The following is a 22,090-nucleotide window of genomic DNA, read 5'->3' as shown; positions in this document are numbered from 1 at the left end:
TTCACTGGATACATAATGCTTTTAAGCATATTGATGTGTAGCCCAGACAATGCTTCAAAAATGAGTAAGATAAGGTTGAGATTGATTACTTGTGACATATTCGCACCACAGAAGATCAATGTGTCATCTGCATATAACATGTGTGATACATTGACTGAATTTGCAGGATTTCTCCCAACCTGAAAATCTTGTATCCATTGAAGCTCCTTTGCCCTACCTAGCATCTGCGAGAGACCCTCCATTGCCAATATAAAGAGAAAAGGAGAGAGTGGATCTCCTTTCCTGAGGCCTTTTTGAGGAGAAAAGAAACCTACAGGACTTCTGTTAACCAACACGGAATATTTCACAGTTGATATGTAGAATTTTATCTACCTTATCCACCTATCTCCAAATCTCATCTTCTTTAAGATGTTGATGAGATATTCTCACCTCAGTTGATCAAAAGCTTTTTCAATGTCTAATTTGCACAGCAAACCTGTTTCACCACTTTTGATTCTCCAATCCAAGACCTCATTTGCAATCAGGGAGACATCTGTGATTTGCCTGTTTTTTTATAAAAGCACTTTGTTGCCCAGAGATCAACTTGTCAATGACCTTCTTTAATCTTTCAGCCAAAATTTTTGCAGTTATCTTGTAAACACTCCCTATTAAACTGATAGGTCTATAGTCCCTGAGTTATATGCTCCTTTCTTTTTGGGGATAAGAGCAATAAATGCAGTGTGGCTAGGAGAGCAAGTAAGTCATTGATTGCCACCATTCCTTTATCATGTCCATAAACCCTTCAATTTGTAGCCACATATTTTCAAACTTGAAGTAAGATTGTGTCAGTTCCCAGTCTCCACTTTCCAGGAGAATTGGTTTGTGGTCTGAAATTACCTTGGGCATTGCTAGTTGCTTCACTGCTTTAAATGAATCACCCAATTCAGTTGAATGCAAAAATCTGTATATTCTGGAGCAATTAAGTCTTTCATTTTCATATCTGCATTCTTTGAAATCTCCACCGATTACTCATTGGTCTGACCATAAACTAATGATTACTGCCAATTCATGCCAAAATTCCTTCCTTTCTAGGTTGGTATGAGGACCATATACCCTTGTGTAAGCCCATTTGAAATCTTCAGTTAAACTCTCAAACCTGCAGGTTATTGAGAAGTCTCCTGAATGAGTATCAACATAATGCCACAACATTTTATCCCACAAGATAATGATCCCCCCTTTATTTCCCTAAGCCTTGAGTTCAACCCATGATACCCATATATTGCCCCACATTTGCCTGGACAGAGAATTGTTCCAATCTTCAATTTTAGTTTCCTGAATACAAAGGATGTCTACTCTCCATTTACGAATCAGAGACTCCAAATACTTTTATTCTTGTCATTTAGGCCCTGCACATTTCAACTTAGGATTTTGACCTTCATGCGGAATGCGATTAGGGAGACCTACCCCTAACCTTGCTGCCACTGCCTTCTTGAAGACCCCAAGCTAGTTTCTTAAGTTCTGCTTCCCCTTTATTCTTCCTCTTTTTTGGGCTTGCTACTGCCTTAGCCTGTTGTTGTTGTTGAAGCAGTAGTTGAGCCTTTCTTCTATCCTCCATTCTTAAAATGATACCCAAGATGTCATGTTCGAACCCTGCCGCATTTAAACCAAAAGCTTTGCAAGTTTTTACCAATGCAATTTTGGTCCACCTTGATGTTTCGACCTCTGTTAGTTTGTCCATCTTGCATGGTAAGATCTAGTCGATCATGCCATGGGAGAGGAAGAAAGTCATTGAAAGATTGAGTGGAGAAGTCTGATTCAGAGTTACTTACCTTAGCTGATTCTGAGAGTAAAAATAATTGCGAAGTGGGTGGCTGAGCTTCATCATCTGCATTGAATTGGGTGTGAGATGTTTCACCTATTGCTTCTTTGGTCATGTGAGTGGAAGCTTGGATCTCCTCAGACAGAGGGTCGAAATAATTTTTAATCTCTGTCAAATGACCCTTTAGAAGACGTGTCATTATTATTCCTTAGCACCTTCCATGTATTACAGTTGTTGGGCCTTTTAAAATGTTTCTTCTGCTTTGGCCCACTTGAATTGTATCCATTATAAAATCCCAGCGTTTTGGGTTTATGGGTCTTAATATTTGTAGTTGTTGTAACTGAGACTTTTAATTTGCAGCTGGCCCCTTCACATGTAAAATCCTAGGCTGGTTTTTAAAATTGAAGTTGGTCCCTACATTAGACATATCCTTGCTGACCTGCACAAGATTCGAGATCTCAGAGCCCACATGGTCCTCTGTTACCTTTTCTGTTGGCCTCACTGCTATAGAGGGTAATGTGTTTGTACTACTGGGTATTGGAGTTGGCTGGTTCTCCGCTATTATCGAGATTTCAAATTTCAAACCTCCCCAATCTATTCCAACCTTCGCCGGAAGCTGCTTGTCGGAGTTCCTGATGCAAATTCGAGCCCAGAAAAAATGCTTTCTGCTCCAATATAGCCGCTACACTGATCTCCAATTTGTTTGAAGATTTCGGATGTCTAAGCATGGAAGGGGATCCCGAAAGTTTTTACCCATAAAACTTCCGGGCAGCTATCAACAGAAATAGTTCCATAACATGGCATCCACCATTGTAAATGTAGATGTCGACTGCTCCAGAACCAATTCCCTGCACTGATTCTAACAGCCTTCTGTCTCGATGGGAACTCGAATAGGAAACGATTGTGGTCTATGGGAGTAAGTAACTTTAAGTCCTGCACTAATTTTCCATCTGCCAAGGAACCAATTCTGAATGATTTTTGTGCTTGGGCTATTGTTGAATGGGTCATTGAAAGTTCCAATCAGACATCTAGAGAGTGGGTGTGTAACTTCTTCAACCTAGGTAGATGGGGGGAACAAACTTTTTTCATTTCAGGGGAAAAATCTTTTGAACTCATCAACATTGGGGATGCTCAGATTAGGTGGTGTTCAGTCATCGAAAGAAGCAGCCGTTTCACTAGCAAAATTAGCATCGACGAGAATAATTTACGATGGGTATGTGACGCTTTGAAGCAAACATCAAGGGGGAGAGGAGATCTTTACAGAAGATGGGGGAGGAAACAACAATAATATCTTCACAGAGTCTATCAGAATTACAATATCTATGGCAGATTTGTAAGAATAGAAGTGTGGCAAGGAAGCAGAAAATCAGCGGTGATTATTCCGGAAGCAGATTATAATAGTGGTTGGGTTGATAATGTTGAAAAAATTCTCCGATTTTTAGGAAGTCACAGCAGTAATGGTCCTATACGACCACCAACTCCATTACTTAGGAGCTATTTTGAAGCTACAAAGATTGAGAGCTGGCCAGACATTCCGATCCCCCCATAGAAAAATCCAATATTGCTTGCAGCAGGCCTTACCAACCGAAAATGGCCCACATTTGAAGCTCTTACACTATTTTAGCTCGTGTTGTACATAACTTGAAAAACACTTTTCACCCTTTAGCTCACTATTAAAGACATACTTTTAGGGTTTTTATTATTTTCTTCTTTCTTCATTCCTTTCTCTCTCTCACCGCCTCTCACTTCTTTCTTTCTAACCCACATAGATCCCTCATCCTTTCTTAACCTAGCCCCCACTATTCCCCCTCCTCTACCCCCACGCAGTTCTGCCATTAATGGCTCGAAGAAGGCTCGGGCTCCTACTCCGTCGTCCATGGTGGCAAGCAGAAGACTGAAGATTTTTGAAAGAAACATAAAAATACACACAAATCTGAAAATAAATAGCTCTCAAACTTGATTTGCACCAAAAAATAACCACTAATGTTGTAGCAAAACTAGTGCTTTCAATCTAATTCAGCAGCAATGTCATGATATTGCCAATTCAAGCGCGTTGTCGGCCATGGTTCTTCAGGAATTTGGAGCTGCATTTGATCCAATACACGTCCTTTCTAGTTGGAACATCCCCCAGCGCCAAAATATGTAGCAGTTTGTATTTATACTGTATACTAGTGTATAATTGTGTATATGGATATACAAACACCTCTTATACACTATTATACATGTTTATACAAGTTATATAGTATTGTATAATCGTGTATAAATGTGTATATTTGTGTATAATATTGTATAATTATATATTTTTCAGTTTATAAGGATGTATATACATTGTTAGTGTGTAAGAGGCCTCTACAGAAGTTTGACACTTCCTTCTCTTCTTTTTTTCATGTAATGTGTTGTATGAGCATTGGGGGATTCTACAATTCATTTACCAAGTTTTTCTTTTTCTTTTATCCTGTTGGATTGCTTCAGCAATTGCACATAAAAGTGTTTGAATTTGTTACCTTCAGATAATATGTATTATTCTGGATTTTTGAGTTGCGTTGTGGCTGATTTGCATTTTTTTATCAAATGCTTAATAATCAAAGGAAATTAGCAGGATGAAAACAACTGGTTGTATAGAGAGGGAGCAAAATAAGTTGTCTTTCGGGAATTAGCCTATTATTTTTTGGGCTATAGATTTGCAAAGTGATATCTAGGCTATTATATTGCAAGTCAAGTTAATGAGTTGTATTTATGTGAAATTATCCCAAAAATTTCAAAAGGAGAGAGAAAGAAAGGGCACATTTCCCACGTCAGAGAGAAAAGTTAGAGAGAACATTTTTTAATAACTGCATTCGTTATTCAAAGCATGACACCAGCTCCAGAAGCGGATCTGCCTAACAAATGATGGTGCCGGTGACCCCATGCTAATCCCATAAAATTTGATTTATTATATAAATAATTCACTTAATATTTATAAAAATACTTGCGGGCCCCCATGGTCAAAAATAGGTCAAAGGTGCACTAGTTGGGCCTTTTCTTTTTTCCCCAACTGGCCCACATTTGACATTCCTGACTTTTACAATTTGTTTTGCACGGTAGCAACAACTATCATTGTGTTTTTTTTTAGTTTTTTAATGCCAAATATCCAATATTCCCCCAAATTCCCAATTCAGTGAGTCGCGCCAATCTCCCTCCCCGGCTCCCCCCTCTCTCTATCTCGTTCTAAACTCCAAATCAGCTTATTCTTTGTCTTCTATAGATTCACATCGCAGGTATATTTTTTATTTCTTATTTTATATTTAATCTCAGTTATTTTGTTTACTTTCATCTTTATAATTTTTTTTTCTATTTTCCTCATTTGTTTGGTTCATTGTTTTATGTTTATCTAATTTTTGGAATCCTATTAACCAATTTAATGCCTTTTTTGTGTGATTTCTTATTGAATAATAAATTCTAAAGGGGTGTGATTCCCCTTTTCGTGAATTCTTTGTATGATTAAGATTGATTTGAATTTATAAAATGGATATTGTCTAAGATTAAATAAATACGAGTATTTGATTTTGTAGGAATAATTTTTCCGAACATCACAATGGATATATACGTGATCAAGTTAAACAATGGCCAACCAAGTTCTAGTTCGTGTCAACCATCTGCAAATTCACAAATAATTCCAGAAGTTCAAAGAGAAGTAATTCCTTCCCCTCCTTCAAATGTTAATAGTGACCTTAGGTTGGGATCTCTTGAAACCGATCCTAAAGAAAGAATACCCATTTCTCAGTATAGTCCTAACATTCGAAATGAAGTAAGAAGATATTTTATTCAAAGAGGGCCTTGTCAACCGAATGGTCATGATTTCCCTAAAACTAAGTTTGGGAACAAAATCAATTCAATCCTGATTGGTTTAAAGGTCCATATTCTCAATGGTTGGAGTATAGCATAAAAGCATATGCTGCTTTTTGTTTGTGTTGTTATTTATTCAAGAATGAACTTAAAAGTCGTGGACATGCCGGGGATGCTTTTACAAAAGATGGTTATAGGGGTTGGAACAAGGGTTCAAAAAAGATATAGAGCACATGTCGGTATAGTAAATAGTATTCATCATAAATGTTTCAATAGAATGTAAGATTTGGCGAATCAACATCAATCCATTCTATCTTCTTTTGACAGACAAAGCGAGAAAGTAAAAAGTAATCATCGAATGCGCTTAAATGCCTCAATTGATGTGGTGAGGTTTCACTTAAGAAATGGATTGCCATTTAGTGGTCATGATGAGAGTGAAGAATCTGAATACAAAGGTATTTTTCTTGAACTTTTGGAATTTCATGGAGATAAGCATCCAAATGTGGGAAAAGTGATATTATGTCATGCTCCAAAAAATGATATGATGATTTGTCCAACCATTCAAAAGGAGATTGTGGATGCTTGTGCTAAAGAAGTCATTAAAGCTATTATCAAAGATCTAGATGGTGATTATTTTGGAATATTGGTTGATGAATTAAAGGACATCTCACATAAGGAGCAAATGGCCCTAGTTCTACGATATGTTAACAAAAATGGGGAGGTGATAGAGAGATTTTTGGGCATTGTCCATGTGAAAGATACATATGCACAATCACTGAAGGATGCAATTTATTCTTTACTTTTGGATAACTCACTAAGTTCATCCAAGATACGTGGACAGGGTTATGATGGAGCAAGTAATATGCAGGGAAATATAAATGGCCTAAAAACTTTAATTTTGCAAGATGCTCCATCTGCATATTATATTTATTGTTTTGCTCATCAGTTGCAATTGACACTTGTAGCTCTTTCTAAAAAGCATTCGAATGTGAATAATTTCTTTGATGTTGTCACTAATTTGTTGAATACTATTGGAGCATCTTTTAAACGCAGGGAATCACTTCGACAACACCAAGTAGATAAGCTGGAAGAATTACTTAAAAATGGAGAAGTTTATACCGGGCAAGGATTGAATCAAGAAAGTAGCCTTCAACAATCGGGTGATACTCGTTGGGGGTCTCATTTTAAGACCTTGGAAAATTTGATGATTATATTTGTTTCAATTGTTAATGTGCTAAAAGATATGCAACAGGATTGTCTACTTTCTCTTGATAGATTTGCGGCAAAAAATCTTTTGGATAATATTCAAGATTTTGAATTTGTGTTTATGTTGCACTTGATGTTCAAGATGTTGCTTCTTACAAATGAATTGAATAAAACTCTACAAAAGAAAGATCAAGATATCATCAATGCTATGAGGTTACTTGACCTTGCAAAGACAAGATTGCAAACAATGAGAGAAAGTGAATTTGGGTCTTTGATGGATGAGGTTTACTTATTTTGTGGTAAACATGGTATTTTAATTCCCAAAATGGATGAAAACTATCCAAGGTCGAAGCGTAAGAGGTCGGATGTTTCATATTCGCATCACTTTCATGTGGAATTATTTTATGCTATTATTGATTTCCAACTTGTAGAGCTCAATTATCGTTTTGGTGTAGTGACTAGTGACTTGCTCCTTAGTATGGCCAGTTTGAATCCGGTTGATTCATTTGCTAATTTTGATAAAGATAGAATAATGAAGTTGCCCAAGTATTATCCAAGTGAATTTGGTGATAGGGAGCTTCGGGATCTCAGTTACCAGCTCGATAGTTTCATTGTCTATGCTTGAAAGTGTGATAGTGTTTTTCTCAATTTGAAAGGAATTAAGGATCTTGCTATAGTGATGGCCAAAACAAAATTGAATCAAACTTGGTGTCTTGTTTATTTACTTGTGAAGCTGACGTTGATTTTACATGTTGCTACGGCAAGTGTGGAAAGAGCATTCTCCTCAATGAAGCTCATAAAGAATGATCTACGTAATTGCATTGGTGATGAATTTTTGAATGGTTGTTTAGTTTGCAATATAGTGCGTAAGGTATTTGCAATTGTAACTAATGATGCTATTATGGATCGCTTTCAAAAATCGTCGAGTACAAATGTAAACTAATGATGTATTTTTGAGATAATGGAATTGGATAATTTTTGCTAGCCAAGTTGTTTTTGTAAAATTTTATATCATGAAACTGAATGTTTATCTTTGAAACATGTTTGTTCCCATCCTCTCGAATTCCTGGATTCGCCTCTGACCAGTTTTCCTAATCAACAAGAAAGATCATTACCCAACTATTTGCTCAAATAGCTCTCTTGCAGAATGTACAAACTTGGGTTAGATATATTCTAGATTTCCTCAGTCAATGCCAATTGCAATGCATGTTCTGCTTCCTTCAGGAACAGACGAGTGAGTTGTTTCTGCCCCCGCCGATATATTATGCTGGACCACCTATTTCTGCTCAGAAAATGATTCTGGATGCCGCCATTGGTCTTGGATCTGCAGTAACAACCCAAGAAAGTGTGGTCTTAGTAACGTTAACATACATGCAATTTTCATGTTGGTTGGTTAGTAATAAAAACTTCTCTTAAAGTTTCAAGTTTGAGAGTAGCTTGCAATCATACCCTCTGCAATCTTCTGGAATTTCTTCGGTGCAGGCTTTCTCAAGTAATTCAGTGTCATTCTCCTCTGTCCCTGAACCCTCTTCCAGATCCAACATCCTTTAAGAGCATACAAAGTTTAAAGAGTAAACAAATGCAAGATTGTCAACTATCAAGATAGGAGTAACACAAACAAAAATAAGAAACCCTTTTAGGATCTGGATTTTCCCACAAACTTGACAAAGTCTTGTTTTCCCCACAAATTTGACGAATTTACAGAATTCGACGATGATAGAGTAGAGTAAGTTCCTAAAAATAGCAACAGTTTTTATGCCAAGTTTGTGATTTTACTTTAAAGATTTCTCAATGCAAGTTGGAAGCCGTTGTTGTACAGATGACTGTTAACTTCTCTGTCTGGAACTGGGTTCTTAACCAACCGACCTCACAACCCGCCCATAATCCATATCCCTTTCTATTATCCAAATGAAAAATGTGACCGGCTAGAATGTAGGAAGTGTAAACAGATACGAGCTATTTCCACCTTTGGCTACAGGGAGCATCACAACGCTTTTCCTGAAGTTCATGAAAATTTTCGAAAAGGGTAATTAATAAGAGGACAATAAACCATAATCAGCTTTTGGCTGACTCTTTTCTGATGATCTCTGTTTTCTTTGGGATAGCAGAGCCGGAGAGGTAGGAGAGGGGCTAAATAAGCATATGCAGGATCAAAATATAAACATCTACTCCATAATAACTTTGGTGCTATGCTACCACTGGCAGGATGATAGTACTAGGAAGAAGATTACTTCATGTTAAGCAGATCAACAAGAAGTTGCAGAGCTCCAGAATCGCCACAAGCCTCCCATATTGCTGCTTGGACTTCTGTGTCAGTTGGCTGCCTCTCTCCTCCAGATCCAACAAGCTTGAAAACATTAAAACATAATTAATAATATAATTATAAGTTTGGCGATCTGTACCAATAAAGTGGCTTTTCATGCTTAAGAGGTTAGAAAGATTAACAAGACAAAAATAAATCAATGGGAAAAACTAAAACATACAAATAATGAAGCACCTATACTCTTTGACTCTAATCAGAAGACATGGCGCTGTTAGCTTCTAGGTTTCCAGATGGCTCGAAAGGGAGAGCAGAAGTTGGAGAGTTTAATACTTCTTTGTAAATTCATCAGTTTAAATTCCATGGAACCTTTTAATTCATTTATAGCAAAACTTGCACACATTTAACATGTCTCTCCACTGATCCATTAACAGAAAGAGCATTTCAGCGGAGAACATGCTAATCCACCGAGTTCATATCCATTACACACGATTACGGAAACATTTAAAAGTCTAGCTCCCACCAGTAAAGCGAATGAATCTACATTCTCGTAGAAGCAAAAAAGAAAACTTTAATTAACATAAGAGATTCATGATATTTCGTGTGATCAAGTAGTCACAGAACTGAAACTTGGGTAGTAGGAATAATACAACAACAACAACAACGGCTCAGTATAATCCCACAAGTCGGGTCTGGGGAGGGTAATATGTACGCAGACCTTACCCCTACCCGAGGGGCAGTAGTAGGAATAATACCAGAAGCAAATTTGGAGACTTAGATTTTTTATCCCCTCTTTCACATTTCAAAAACTGAAAACCAGGAGATGTTGCTGAAGATGGATCTTACCTCCTCAAGTAGGGAAGAAACACGATAAAGTTCATTTTCTTTCATTGCTACTGTTCTCAGTGCATTCAAAAAATCTGCAGGAAAAACTAGCTTATGCAAGTAAGAGGGCATCTTTCGTTGACCACTCCAACTATAATTGCAAACTTGACTACTGATGCATTTATCTTTGTCTTCCCCAGAAGCGTCTGATGGAGGGAAAAATCCACGATTTAGCAAACTTCGTGGTAAGAGGCATCTCAATTCAGCTTTCTGCAGACAGATATGAGCTTATCACTGCACATAGAGACACACCATGCCTGACTCTTGTTTGAGAGTTCCATGAAATTATTTGTAAGACAGAATCTGCTGACCTGTGCTTCAAGAAGTTGAGCTTTGGACTCTGAGAATTCAATGTTTTGAATAGCTTCCACAGGATAATGAACCTGAAATTTTGTTTTCCAATTGTGTGTGTTTAATGCTTTCTGATATCTGTTATTTGACCACTTAAAGAAGATAAGCTTCCAAACCAAAAGAAACTGATGTGGATGAAGTAGTTCAAGGTCTTTACTGAGAACCTTCAGCACTTGATTCTGATCCATGTGGACCTCTTAATGCTGAGTGTTACATGAGGTTCTACTCAAAGAAGGCCTCTTAACATTTAAAGTGACTTGATGAAGCACATTTAATTATAGCTGTGAGGCTTGACATTAGACATGGACTGCGCATCAAACCAAACAAAGACCCTAGCTTGATATGTTGTTAAAAAGTGCCAGCAATACATCCATTATATTAGGTGTAGTCCAATATTTTAATTAAGACCTTGAATACTGCAATTACTCCACGCAGACCTTTACATTTTAATATGGGCCATGTTATGACATGGATGAAGACTAGATCAAGCATGCATTGCAACAAATGATGATTCAGAAATACATATTCGTTCAGATAGGTTACCATGAGATAGTCGTCAGGATTATCATTCATGACGAATCCATACAAGTACAGCAGTTCCTGTCACAAGATAACCACCTATTTTAACATGAAACATAAGAAGTATAAATAAAGGAAGGAGAAAAAGATAAACCAATTCTCAAAATAGTGAAAAAGACAGATTAACTTTGCTAAGAAGATTCAAAGCATAATGCAAAATCATAAAGCTTATGCTTCAATAAGTTAGATTTAATGCAACTAATAGTAATCAAGCAGGATATTAACTAAATTAGATAAAGTAAACTCCATAAGAAAAAACCATTGTGCTCATACTTTGAGATCCTTGCATGTAAAACAAATAAGAGAAATATATCACAGATCCTTTATCCTGCTCCAATATGTCTAATCATTTTCAGAACATTGGGAGATTAAGAAGCCAACGCTATCGTAACCCCCCACCCCCTCCACCTTTTTCTTTTTTGATGAAGATAATGTATCTAAAAAAGAGTCATTATTCTCCGTCTTCAAGTAAGTTGGATTGAAGTCTGTCAAACAGCCTAGCCAAAATCAAAAATCAAAAAACGCTTTTCTACTGCTTTATGATCCAGAAAAGGGAAATAAGACTAAAAGTTGCATTCTTTTCAACATATTACACCAAAGCCATATAGACATCACCGGATGGGCTCATTAATGTAGTAGCTCAGTCACTAGTCAGTAGTCATGAATGTAACTCTCTCTCAGAAAGAACCTCTTTACTGGGTGATGATGAACAGTGGTGACCATACTAAAGCTACCAGAAAATTCATCAATGGCAAAAAACCAGCATTATCAGCAAGCAACTTTTCATTTGCAAAATTTGGTGTATGAAATCTCACATAACAGGTGAATGTACCTCATTTCCCTTGTCACCATAGCTAATTGAGATCTCTTTCTCAATCTGGGAAGGATTTTCTCCAGCTTTTTAATCAGGAAACACACATGTTAGTTGGCTAATTAAAAAAAAATACGTAGCAAATAGTGTATAGCATGGATTGAAAAAAGGAAACTATAATAAATTTCTTAAGGATTTTACCCGAAAGAAGGTACATGGAGAAAGGAACTCCAGTTGTTGCTCCGGTTCCATCAACTTCCCAAGTTGCTGCAGCTTTGAAATCTGTAAAGCAATTTTAGCAGAAAGGAAAAAAGATAAACACAAGCCATCTCAAAAAAAAAAAAAAAAAAATATAAAAACAAGAGCTTTTTGTTATCCCACAACTACGCCCAATCCCAAGCTAATGGTGTCGGCATATAAATTCATACTATCCATTTCACTCCAATTTGGTCCAGTAATTGACATTAAATGAAGAAGCTTTTAGATGGCAGAGAACACCATCAAGAAAGCTAGAAATAAATTGATGCACTAGAAATTCCCATCAAGATGAAGCTGAAATGGTTGTACCAATATAACCACATTCCAGACACTTCATATATACTCATCCACTCTTTACAACACTTAGTCAAGAAAAAGAAAAAATACAAAGACTAACATATCAATCTATGCATAACTACAAAGATCCAAGCAAGAAGTTGACTGAGTGCGCCTGATTGTAGTAAGCATAAATTGACACTACTACTGGAAACAATAGCTTACTGGAGATAATAAAGGTGTCTCGAAAAGGGAAGCCAGTTAGTATCAATATAAAGCCAAAATCATAATATCTTGGAAAGCAAGGAATGCTAGTCTAACAGAATCTACACAGTAAACAACAGCTGCACAAGTCTTGCAATTGAAGTCAGTCTTCTGATACTTTCTACCAATTGAAGAAAATTCCTAAAATAACGTTGTTTTATGGTCCTGGAGATACAAGATAGCATTATACATGTATCTAGACATTTGAAATAGTTGAAGCCTACGGAGAAAGGAAACAAGCGAAAAAGCGGCCTAAAAAATTTACAGATATCAGGGAACTAGCAAGATGGAAGATATCTTTTAGCTCATTCTACATATTCGTACTCGGGTTCCATCACACATCCATATAATCACATTAATCAGTCAGAATTATTAAATAGTTCAAATAAAGAATTGCAGAGCAGAATTATCAGTGAATCCAGGAAGAGGTGGTGTCAAATGACTGCTAAATTACCATGGTTGCAAAAATCAATGCCTGGGACCAGACCTTCCACCCAAACTATCTCTCCTTGTGAGATGGAAGCAGCAGAAGCAACTTTATCTTGGAGTGCATCATGCTCGGCTACTGAAATCATAGGCATTTAAATTATAGACAGAACTAGATCTCATACTACCAAGAGAGAATAGGATTCCATCATTGGAGAGGGGAAGTTGTTGGAAGAAACATATTCTAATGACAATGAACATTGACCTCACCTTTTGCGGACTCTCTGTTAGATAAACTGCCGCAGTCATTAGTATGTGTTCCAGAATTTATGATTTTGCTAGAAATATCGCTATCTTGTCCTTCTGAATTCGTCGGAAATACATAGCAGCGGGGAAAAGGGATATTTAGTGCTCGACTCCAAAAAATGGAGTTTGCCCTATGATGTCCACGAGATTAAAACGTATAGCAGCTTACGTAAAAATTAGTATTCTATTGAACTGTAAAGATGACGGCCATTGTTTAGAAAGTCAAAGACTCTAGTTTCCAGAAAGATGCATACCAAAGGAAGTCTTCAAATCTCACATCTCTGCCAAAAAGCAACAAGTTATGAACTTGTCAATCACAAGTTTAAAATTTTTAAATTAGAATAAGATTTCTAATACTGATGGACTTGCAAAGTCCAATACATCACAAGAACCACAAGACCAACACACTGGCTTGTGAGCCATTCAACTTCAAAAAGGTGAGAGTGCCTAAGTGATCAGTATATTATGTAATACCATTCGCACTGAATCCAAGTATACTAATATAATATGCATTCTCCACTGTACACTGGTGAGTGCAACATATAGCCTCTCTTTTCTTTTCTTTTTTGAGAATGATAACAAGTTATAGCTTTTTCTCTAGCATGAATTGTTCAAGTAACCATCACTCCATCAGTAAATGTGAGTTTAGCATAGAGAGCAATCATGCAGGCATGGAACTACGTATTATTTCATTTTCCACCTGAAGGAACATTGACTAATAACAAAATTATGATTAAAAGCACAAGCAACAAGCCAAAGGTTTTAATAATGACAACAATACAACTGAGGCTACCAAGTCTCTCTTGTATGCATAGGCAAAGAAGTGGTCAGCATATTATGCAACATCCTTTGCACAGAATATAAGCACAGTAATACACTATGTATTATCCACGTGAAAAGGTGAGTGCAGTACATAAATTCGTATTTAGCAGTACGATATTCAGGCAGAGGTGCATTCTACATTCACCGTTAGTGATAAAAGATTGATATGGCACACACCTTTCTGGACGTCCATCGAGAGTTAAAAGCTTCTCAGCCAACCTCTTCACCTTTTCATCAAATAAAGACTGCAGTGTTTTCCTCTGCAACAGAAACCTGCCTTATGTTACATGTGCTTGATAATGCGAAGAACGGGTTAAAATTCATGCTAAAGTAGTAAAATAATTAGCTATCAAGGACAAAGGCTGACAACTGGGTAGGAGGATTAGCTATCCGATTCCGAGAGGGGAAAAAATGTCTCCAACTTATGTTATTAAGCTCACACTGGCATAGTGGCAGGTAGCAGAGATTTATATATGGCCAAAGAGAAAGGCCTAATTAATAGTATGCCATATATCAAGAAACTATACCTGCAACTGAGTAGCCCGATACAATGTGGTTCCTTTAAGCTCTAACACCTCATCGTCGGAAAACCAAAGTGGATTTCCGAATGTGGTTGGAAGCATATCAAAGTACCTGTTGTCTTTTAGCAATTATTGACACCGCAAAATACATTAATTTTCTATCCAAGAATGAACACTGATTAATATAATACTTACGGCTTCCATGAAGAGTTTTCTCGTAGGTGTTCCACGGTTAGAAATAAGGTAATCAAGAGTCTGTCATCTACTTCCCCTTCCTCAAACATAGCCCTACATTCAGGTCCGAGAAGAGGATCTTGAAGTACCCTCATTGGAGTTATTGCCAAATCTAATGGAACCACCAGAGGTATCCCTGATACAGTTTGACGAGCAAAATAAGCATGCACGATCATGACAAATTTCCATCTTATTCCTCTAAAATTAAAGTTTTCACTGCTCACAGAATAACAGCTCTACAAGAACAAACGAAAAAGGCACCAAGATACACCATTCAACTCAGATTTTCCTTTCGTTATTTCTGACAAGTAAAGTTACAATTAAACATGAATGCATCTTTAAAACAACCCAATCATATACATAAGAAAAAGATAAACAAAAATGGGGACAATTGATATCCAAACAACAGTAAATCAAACAAAAGATCATTCTTTTTTAGCCAGTTAGCAGAGGATCGTGTTAAACTATAAATGTTGCTACAAGAATCATTCAAGCAATCAAACTATTTTACATGCTCAAGTAAGATAATAGCAATTTTATACGAGAATCTTGAGTCTCACTCCCCAGAGTTGCAATAAACCCCCCCCCCCCTCCTATAGGACCCAACAGAAAAAAAAACATAATTTTCACAAAGAAGCAAATGGACAATAGAAAGCAAGATATACAAAGGAGCTCTGTATTAACCTGAATTCGCTTTCTTATCGACAATTTTGCATTTACTTACCAACCAAATAACCTGTAAGCCAAGCGATGCTCCAAAAATACAAACAGCTCGTGCTAGAAAAGGCAAACAAAATGAAATAGCTCAAGATTTTACCATCAGATGTATGATTAGATGAGAAAATTCCAAACCCTTTACTGGAATGACTGTATTTGATTCTGCAACCACGTAGTTCTGCATTGTTCACCTGAATTTGAACTCCGAGTTAGTGAATAAAGAGTAACCCATTACCATTTATGCAAAAAATTATGCAAAAGGGTAATAAAGAAAAATGTCAAGATACAATTTTGAGACCTCTAGCCATTGAAGAAACTGCTGGAGCTTAGCTTCTTCAGGAGTCGCCATTGCCAAAGATTTTGTGTCACTCTTCGAAGGGAACTAAAATGTCATGCGAAGGGCCTTGATAAACGGGTTATTTTTTTGTAGCCTACCTTGAAATTTTCCCAAGTTAATAATGCACCCCTTATGTTTCCCAATCTTACTTGAGAGCCTCCAATAATATGGTACCGGGACACACTTCCATTCTCCAACTATTTATAATGACTTGAGTTAATATTAATTAATTGTTAAATTTTGGGGATAATACATAATTACTCTATTGGGGTTACTGGGTCAGCATGCAAGTCTGCAGCAAATAAATGCGTAAAACAAACAAGATGCAGCAGGATGGTCTTTTTCATTTCAGGTTGTTTGTCCTAGACGGACTCAACCCCTGTGTTGAGTCCCCTAAGTCAAGTGCACATGATGCAAATAAGAGTTCCTACTAGGGATCCGGCATGAGGTTTTGTTATACTAGGTTTATCCTGGGTGTTTGTTCTAGACCTGGCTTACCCGAGCGGACAACTCGAGCCGAGGATGGGAACTGCGTACCGGTAACCAAAAGATCATCCGGTTTTGCAACTCCTCCGAATCCTCATTCTATTTTGGGATATGACTCTAACATAAAGAAGTCACGACCAGCGTGCACTCCTCAAGAGAGAGAAGAGAGGGATTTCGTAGCAGTTTATATATACAGTTCAGATAATATCAAAGCGGTAAGAGCAACATTTTGCACATTTAGGCTAAAACATGTAACAAAATCAGATAATAAATAAAGTCAAATAATAACAATTATTCTAAGCTCGAATTTTTTGAACCCTGAACCAGAGATTCTGGGTCAAGTCCCCAACAAAGTCGCCAGAGCTGTCACACCTCCTTTTTACCGCCCCACGAAGGGGTGAAGGAGTTTTTTCCAATTAAAGGACAATCGAATGGGATTTGTTTATTTATTTCAGAGTCGCCACTTGGGAGATTTAGAGTGTTCCAAGTCACCGGTTTTAATCCCGAATCGAGGAAAAGAATGACTCTGAATTACAGTCTGCGTACCAGAAATCTGGATAACGAATTTTGTTAACCCGGAAGAAGGTGTTAGGCATTCCCGAGTTCCGTAGTTCTAGCACAGTCGCTCAACTGTTATATTCGGCTTATTTATCTGACTTTAACAATTATGTACTCAGTGCGAATTATGACTTTTTTTACCGTTTTTATTATTATTATTGTTATTTTTAGCAAAGAATTGCAACGTCGTGAAAACGTATCTCGGACCTCGTCACAATCAATGTACCCGTGGTCATAGACACGTTTCGACTCCGTTGAGATTTAGATTTGGGTTGCATAAATGCACACCCGTACTTAAAGAAGTAATTTTATTAAAGACGCGCCCTAAGCGACTAGCGTAGTGTTATTTTGGGCAAGGCCGTGAAATTTTGCTAAACGGCCCGTCCCGGAGTCAAAGCAACTTTACAAATACGTATAGAGGGCCCCGCAGCTTGTGATTTACTTGGCGAGGCACGCCTCATTTTTGTTTTAAAAGGATATCCTAAAGCGACTATGTTTTTCTATTTTTCCGTTTTTCGTCCGTCTCTAAAAATGAAAGAAGAAAAGGTTCTACTTTATTTGCATGCTTACGAGTTAATTATAGTTGGGTTCCGAATATGATTCGTAGAATATGAAAATGATGCAATCAGGGCAGTCCGTTCCCAACGCGGGCCCAGGCCCAACGTGTATGGTATAAAACTGGACCTAGGTCATCTCATTCACATGTTACTACCTAGTTACATTATACTACACATGCTCACAGTTTGCCAAATTAAAGAACTTGGCAATCTAATTTTAATCCTAAACCATTTACATGCTGAAATTAACTAATAGTATCTGGCTAAACAATATCCCTACAAGTTCTGAAATGGGCTATTTGTTTAATGAGCTAACTGTTGATTGTTTAAGAATAGTCTAAATCAGCTAACATGCTTTTTGAGACATGATAATCATCAAACAATAACGAACTAACTGAACAGAGCTACTACACCATTAGTCTTTTTAACTAGCATACATAGATAGTTCGTCCACTAAGCTACTGTCAGATGTTCCATTATATATATCGAACAACTACATGATTCTAATTAGAGGAAGCTAAATAATGTACATATACAACTAGAATTCAGAATATAACTAAGATAAATTCAGAACTTCAACTCTTCATTTCATATTCATGCTTCAGTTTCCATTCTGCAAGAACCAGTGTATCAATTTGTGTACCTGGTATTTGGAAAGCAAAGAAGAAGAAGATCAGTAGAAGCAGCAGTAGCACACACACAGCAACACAGCAGGTTCAGCAACACAGCAAAACCAGTGAAACCAGTAATAACAGTAGCAGAAATCCCAAGAGCAGATTAAAAACAAGAGAAGAGCCCAGTAGCTCAATAAAACAGTGCTTGAAAACCAACAGAAATCCCAGGAAATACCAAATTTAAACGAAGCAGTACCACAAAGCAATTACAGTCAAAACAGAAGAGAGGCAGATGCAAGAAAACTGTGGCTTTTCTGATCGTGAACCCTCAAAGAAGAAAACAAACTGGAGCTCTTTGATGTAAAACTTAGCCTTAAACACTCATCACTGACTTAGCAAGATAATAGCACAGCCTATATGCACTCTATTTCTCTAGAGTTTCAGGTTAAATCTCCAGCCTCAACACTCTTGTTTTTCTCTAGCTTATGAGGATGAAAGAACTAGCTTTAACGCTTAAACTATTTTCTGGACTTTTTTTTTTCTTCTTTTTTTCTTTAATTACTGAATTTTTAGGTGTTAAAAATTCAGCCTATTCAACTCTAAAAATTACTGAATTCTGATGATAAAATCCAGCAGGTTTTTAACTTGAACTATGAATATTTTTCCTTTCTTCAAAGTTCAGCTTCCATTCACTCTTAAACTCTCCAAGAGAAACTGAATATTTTAGCTTTCAAAATGTTGTCCAAGACTGCCTGAAGAACTGATTTCCTTTTTAGTATTTTTCAGAAGATGTTTTTTTTTCTTAGTCCTCTCTATATCTCCCCCCTTTTCTCTACAGACCTCATCCCCCTCTTATACAAGTCTGCCTTCCTTCCAAACCTACTGCCCAACCCCCTTTTCCCCACTAAATTTGAAATTTTCCACTTAAAATCCACTAAGGAAAACTTTTTCTTATTTTCAGCCCCCCATTCCCTTTTATTCCCCATTAATACTAATTAATTCATTAGTTTAATGGTATTTTAATACTTAGTGGACAGAACACTCAAACCACCCATCTTCCCTATTTTCAATTCCCAAATTACCCTCTTAAAACCCCTGAAATTGCAGCTATAGCCAATGCTCCTAAGTTCTGAATGCAGCCTTATGACTCACTACTATCTAGTTGACATTATCACCAATACTGAATTCAAATCAGTTGTCAGATTTATTTCAGACCCTAGACAGTAGGATTCGATTCAACAATTGCTTAAACTTGAATCAAACAGCAACAAAATAAAGGCTAAGGCAATCGATTGACAGGGCATGACACAACAGGTTTAGGTGACAACCAAAATAGCAGCTGTGATGAAGCAGTTCGATTGACCAAGCAATCCAGAACATTTCAAATGATCAAGCAAAAACAATGTGACGAACTGAATATACCCACAGGCTCAGTAATAAGTTCAACTATACTAACAGGCTTGTTTCAACACAACATTTAGGACAGAAACGAAGTAGGAGGGGGAACAGACTAGCATGAACCATGAAATCAAAACCAACATTACACTACTATCATGTTAAATTAATATTCAGGCCTACCGGACTAATCGACGTCACTTATTCAATTGATTACACAAATTATAACACATAACAATTATAGCAAACAGAAGCAATGATAGAATTGGACCAAATAAAAGGTCTACTGAAGATGAACAGAATTAATTAAAAGAAAAGTAGAAAAATCACACAAACTACTAAAACATACAAAGAGATACAAATAGAACACATGAATAGAAGGAAGGAAAGGAAAAATACCTTTGAATCTTAAGAACAAAAATGACCCAGTCTCGAACCGGACTCGACCTCTTTGAGGTCGAACGGACTTTAATCGAAGTGTTCTCAACTGAGAACACCTTGATTAAGGTCTATTAGACCCCAACCCTTCGTTTAATTGGACAGACACCAAGGTTCTGGATTTCTAGGGTTCATACAGTCGATTTGGGGCTTGAAGGTTTCTGGTTAGATTCGAACCAAACCAAGCTTGGTTTGGTTACGAGTGAGGTCAGGGGAGGGGCAGCTGTAAGCACGTGATTTTTGCCCTATATGAGAATTACTCCCAAAAAATTCAAAATAAAATGATTTTCCTTGGTGTGCAATTTTGAGAATTTTCTGACATTTTTTGGATAATTATTTGTATTTGTCTGTGCATGTTTATTTGTTAAATTAACAAAAAATATAAAAATATGTCGCATTTTGCATGTAGGATTTAATTCTATAATTGTTACTAATTAAGTTTGTTTTACAAAAAATGAAAATTACAAAAATAGGCATCTTTTGCATTTTTAGCATTTAATGTCCAATTGTACAATTTTTATGCTTAATTATTACTTAATTGTGCGTTAATTGTTATTGGGAGTTAATTTGCGCTTTTATAACTTAATTTAGTTCTTAATAATAATTTAAGTACTTTTATAATTTAGTTTTAGAAAAAGAAAAGAAGAAAAGAGAATAAAAATACAAAGAAAAATCGGATTGGGCCACTTCTTCAAATTTCAACCCCAGGCCCAAACAATTGTCCAACCTTCCCCATGATCCAGTCCACTTCAAACCGGGTCGACCCGGTCCGCCCCATTAACCCAAATACCCAACACCCCTCTTCATTTTTTTTTTCAAAATACAAAAGAAAAACAAAATAAACAAAAAACCCTAAAAAAACCTAGAAACTATCCCCCCCTATCTTACCTTCTTCTTCTCCAAACCTTCCAAACCCCACCTCCCACGGCTTCCCTTCACCCTCACCATGGACGACCCAGCTGCGTCTTCAGCTTCACCAACGTTCATGATTGCTCCTCCTCCTTCGTTCTTCGTTCAAACAACCAAACGACACAACCACCCAACGATAGCCATGAACGACCAGCCCCATCGATGACCCACCCCGCTGCCTTCTGCTTCATCATCACCAAGGTCGCAGCTGCTTCGTCTTCGACCATGAGCAGCCCAGGCGACCACGCGACTGTTGTTGCTTCATCTTCTTCGTTCTTCGTCAAGCTCGAGCTTGAGCTCGACATCCATGGCTGCCTTCCTCCTCCTCGCGTCCAGCCGCTGCTGCTGCTGTTCACGCAGCTATTTCTGCATCGCTGCTTCATCTACTTCATCTTCATGGCTGCCTGCATCGTCCGGACAAACCCCCATCGCTACTGCCTCTTCTTCGTCGTCAACCCGTCGTCCATGGCTGCACTGCCTTTCCTCCATTGATGCTGCGTCAACTGCTGCTACTGCTTCGGCATTGCTTCAGTTGCTTCTTAGGTGCGTGTTCGTCGTTGTTTACGTTCGGGATTTGGTCGAGGTCATCAAAACAGTCCATACATATTTCGTTTCAATCCGGTTAGTAGATTTTGAGTTTTATTTTGTCCGTATCTTGTTTTGATATTCTCGAATCTAAAATCGGCAAATGTTTGTTTTGTTCATTATTTTGTGAATTTTTCAGTTTGTTTCATGTTTGTTTTATTGTTCTTGTTTATTGTTTAGGTAAAAATTTGTTAGTTTAATGTTTGTTAGATTCAAATTGAAATTTAATTAATTATTTCTTCAATTTGTTTCATGTGTTTTATGTATTTCCAGAAATTATTAATGTTGTTTGAATCATTTAATCCGTCATGTTTGTTGTTTAAAAATAGATTTAATTCATGATTCATCTTTGTTTGAAATTCATTTTTAATCCACTAATTTAATGTGAGTTTATGTTTTTGATTTGTTGATTTAGTTTGAATCATGTATTTTGTTGTTTGCATTGTTGTCTCTTTGCTCATTCATTTTTTGTCTAAGTTAACTAGGATTGGTTCCCAATATGGTTAACTTATTTCCATTAATTTGAATTTGTTGTTCATCTGTGTTCATATGATTTGTTATTGAAGATTGTTGAGAAATTGGTCATATTGGCTATATTTTGGTTAAGTTTGATTAATTAATTGTTTAGAACTGATGGGGGTAGTTTGGTAAATTGCAGTACGTTCAGGGGTA

General features: G+C 37.0%; 2 protein-coding genes across 4 annotated transcripts; one reads left to right on the top strand and one right to left on the bottom strand.

Annotated features, from left to right (window-relative positions):
• The first annotated feature begins 5,981 nt into the window (after positions 1-5,981).
• On the top strand, positions 5,982-7,454 carry LOC107775230 (uncharacterized). The gene has a single exon (XM_016594947.2). It carries the CDS (start codon positions 5,982-5,984, stop codon positions 7,452-7,454), a length of 1,473 nt encoding a protein of 490 aa, XP_016450433.2.
• Positions 7,455-7,804: 350 nt separating this feature from the next.
• On the bottom strand, positions 7,805-15,993 carry LOC107775252 (uncharacterized). 3 transcript variants are annotated; one of them, XM_016594974.2, is made up of 16 exons: positions 15,838-15,993; positions 15,547-15,730; positions 14,784-14,958; positions 14,595-14,700; positions 14,245-14,327; positions 13,500-13,526; positions 13,210-13,376; positions 12,968-13,078; positions 11,917-11,997; positions 11,737-11,801; positions 10,869-10,925; positions 10,286-10,357; positions 9,936-10,184; positions 9,061-9,176; positions 8,279-8,374; positions 7,805-8,153 (listed from the first exon to the last, which is right to left on the bottom strand). In XM_016594974.2, exons 1-16 carry the CDS (start codon positions 15,886-15,888, stop codon positions 8,003-8,005), a joined length of 1,791 nt encoding a protein of 596 aa, XP_016450460.1. In that variant the 5' UTR covers positions 15,889-15,993; the 3' UTR covers positions 7,805-8,002. The 3 variants fall into 3 exon arrangements, with proteins under 3 accessions (XP_016450460.1, XP_016450466.1, XP_016450471.1); XM_016594980.2 differs by having other exon boundaries at positions 15,640-15,730; positions 15,838-15,992; XM_016594985.2 differs by lacking the exons at positions 15,547-15,730; positions 15,838-15,993 and having other exon boundaries at positions 14,595-14,707; positions 14,784-14,923.
• Between the last annotated feature and the right edge of the window lie 6,097 nt (positions 15,994-22,090).

This window comes from Nicotiana tabacum, chromosome 7 (assembly GCF_000715075.1).
Source record: "Nicotiana tabacum cultivar K326 chromosome 7, ASM71507v2, whole genome shotgun sequence".
Classification (NCBI taxonomy): domain Eukaryota; kingdom Viridiplantae; phylum Streptophyta; class Magnoliopsida; order Solanales; family Solanaceae; genus Nicotiana; species Nicotiana tabacum.
Note: the sequence above shows the minus strand (reverse complement) of the source record. Positions and strands in the feature narration are given on the sequence as shown.

Excerpts from the sequence above, each read along its gene's own strand:
- LOC107775230 (XM_016594947.2), top strand. The coding sequence starts at position 5,982 with ATGCGCTTAAATGCCTCAATTGATGTGGTGAGGTTTCACTTAAGAAAT.
- LOC107775252 (XM_016594974.2), bottom strand. The coding sequence starts at position 15,888 with ATGGCGACTCCTGAAGAAGCTAAGCTCCAGCAGTTTCTTCAATGGCTA. Across the intron at positions 13,079-13,209 it reads TAACAGAGAGTCCGCAAAAG|TAGCCGAGCATGATGCACTC; the intron begins GTGAGGTCAATG and ends CTATGATTTCAG. Across the intron at positions 11,998-12,967 it reads CATTGATTTTTGCAACCATG|ATTTCAAAGCTGCAGCAACT; the intron begins GTAATTTAGCAG and ends ATTGCTTTACAG.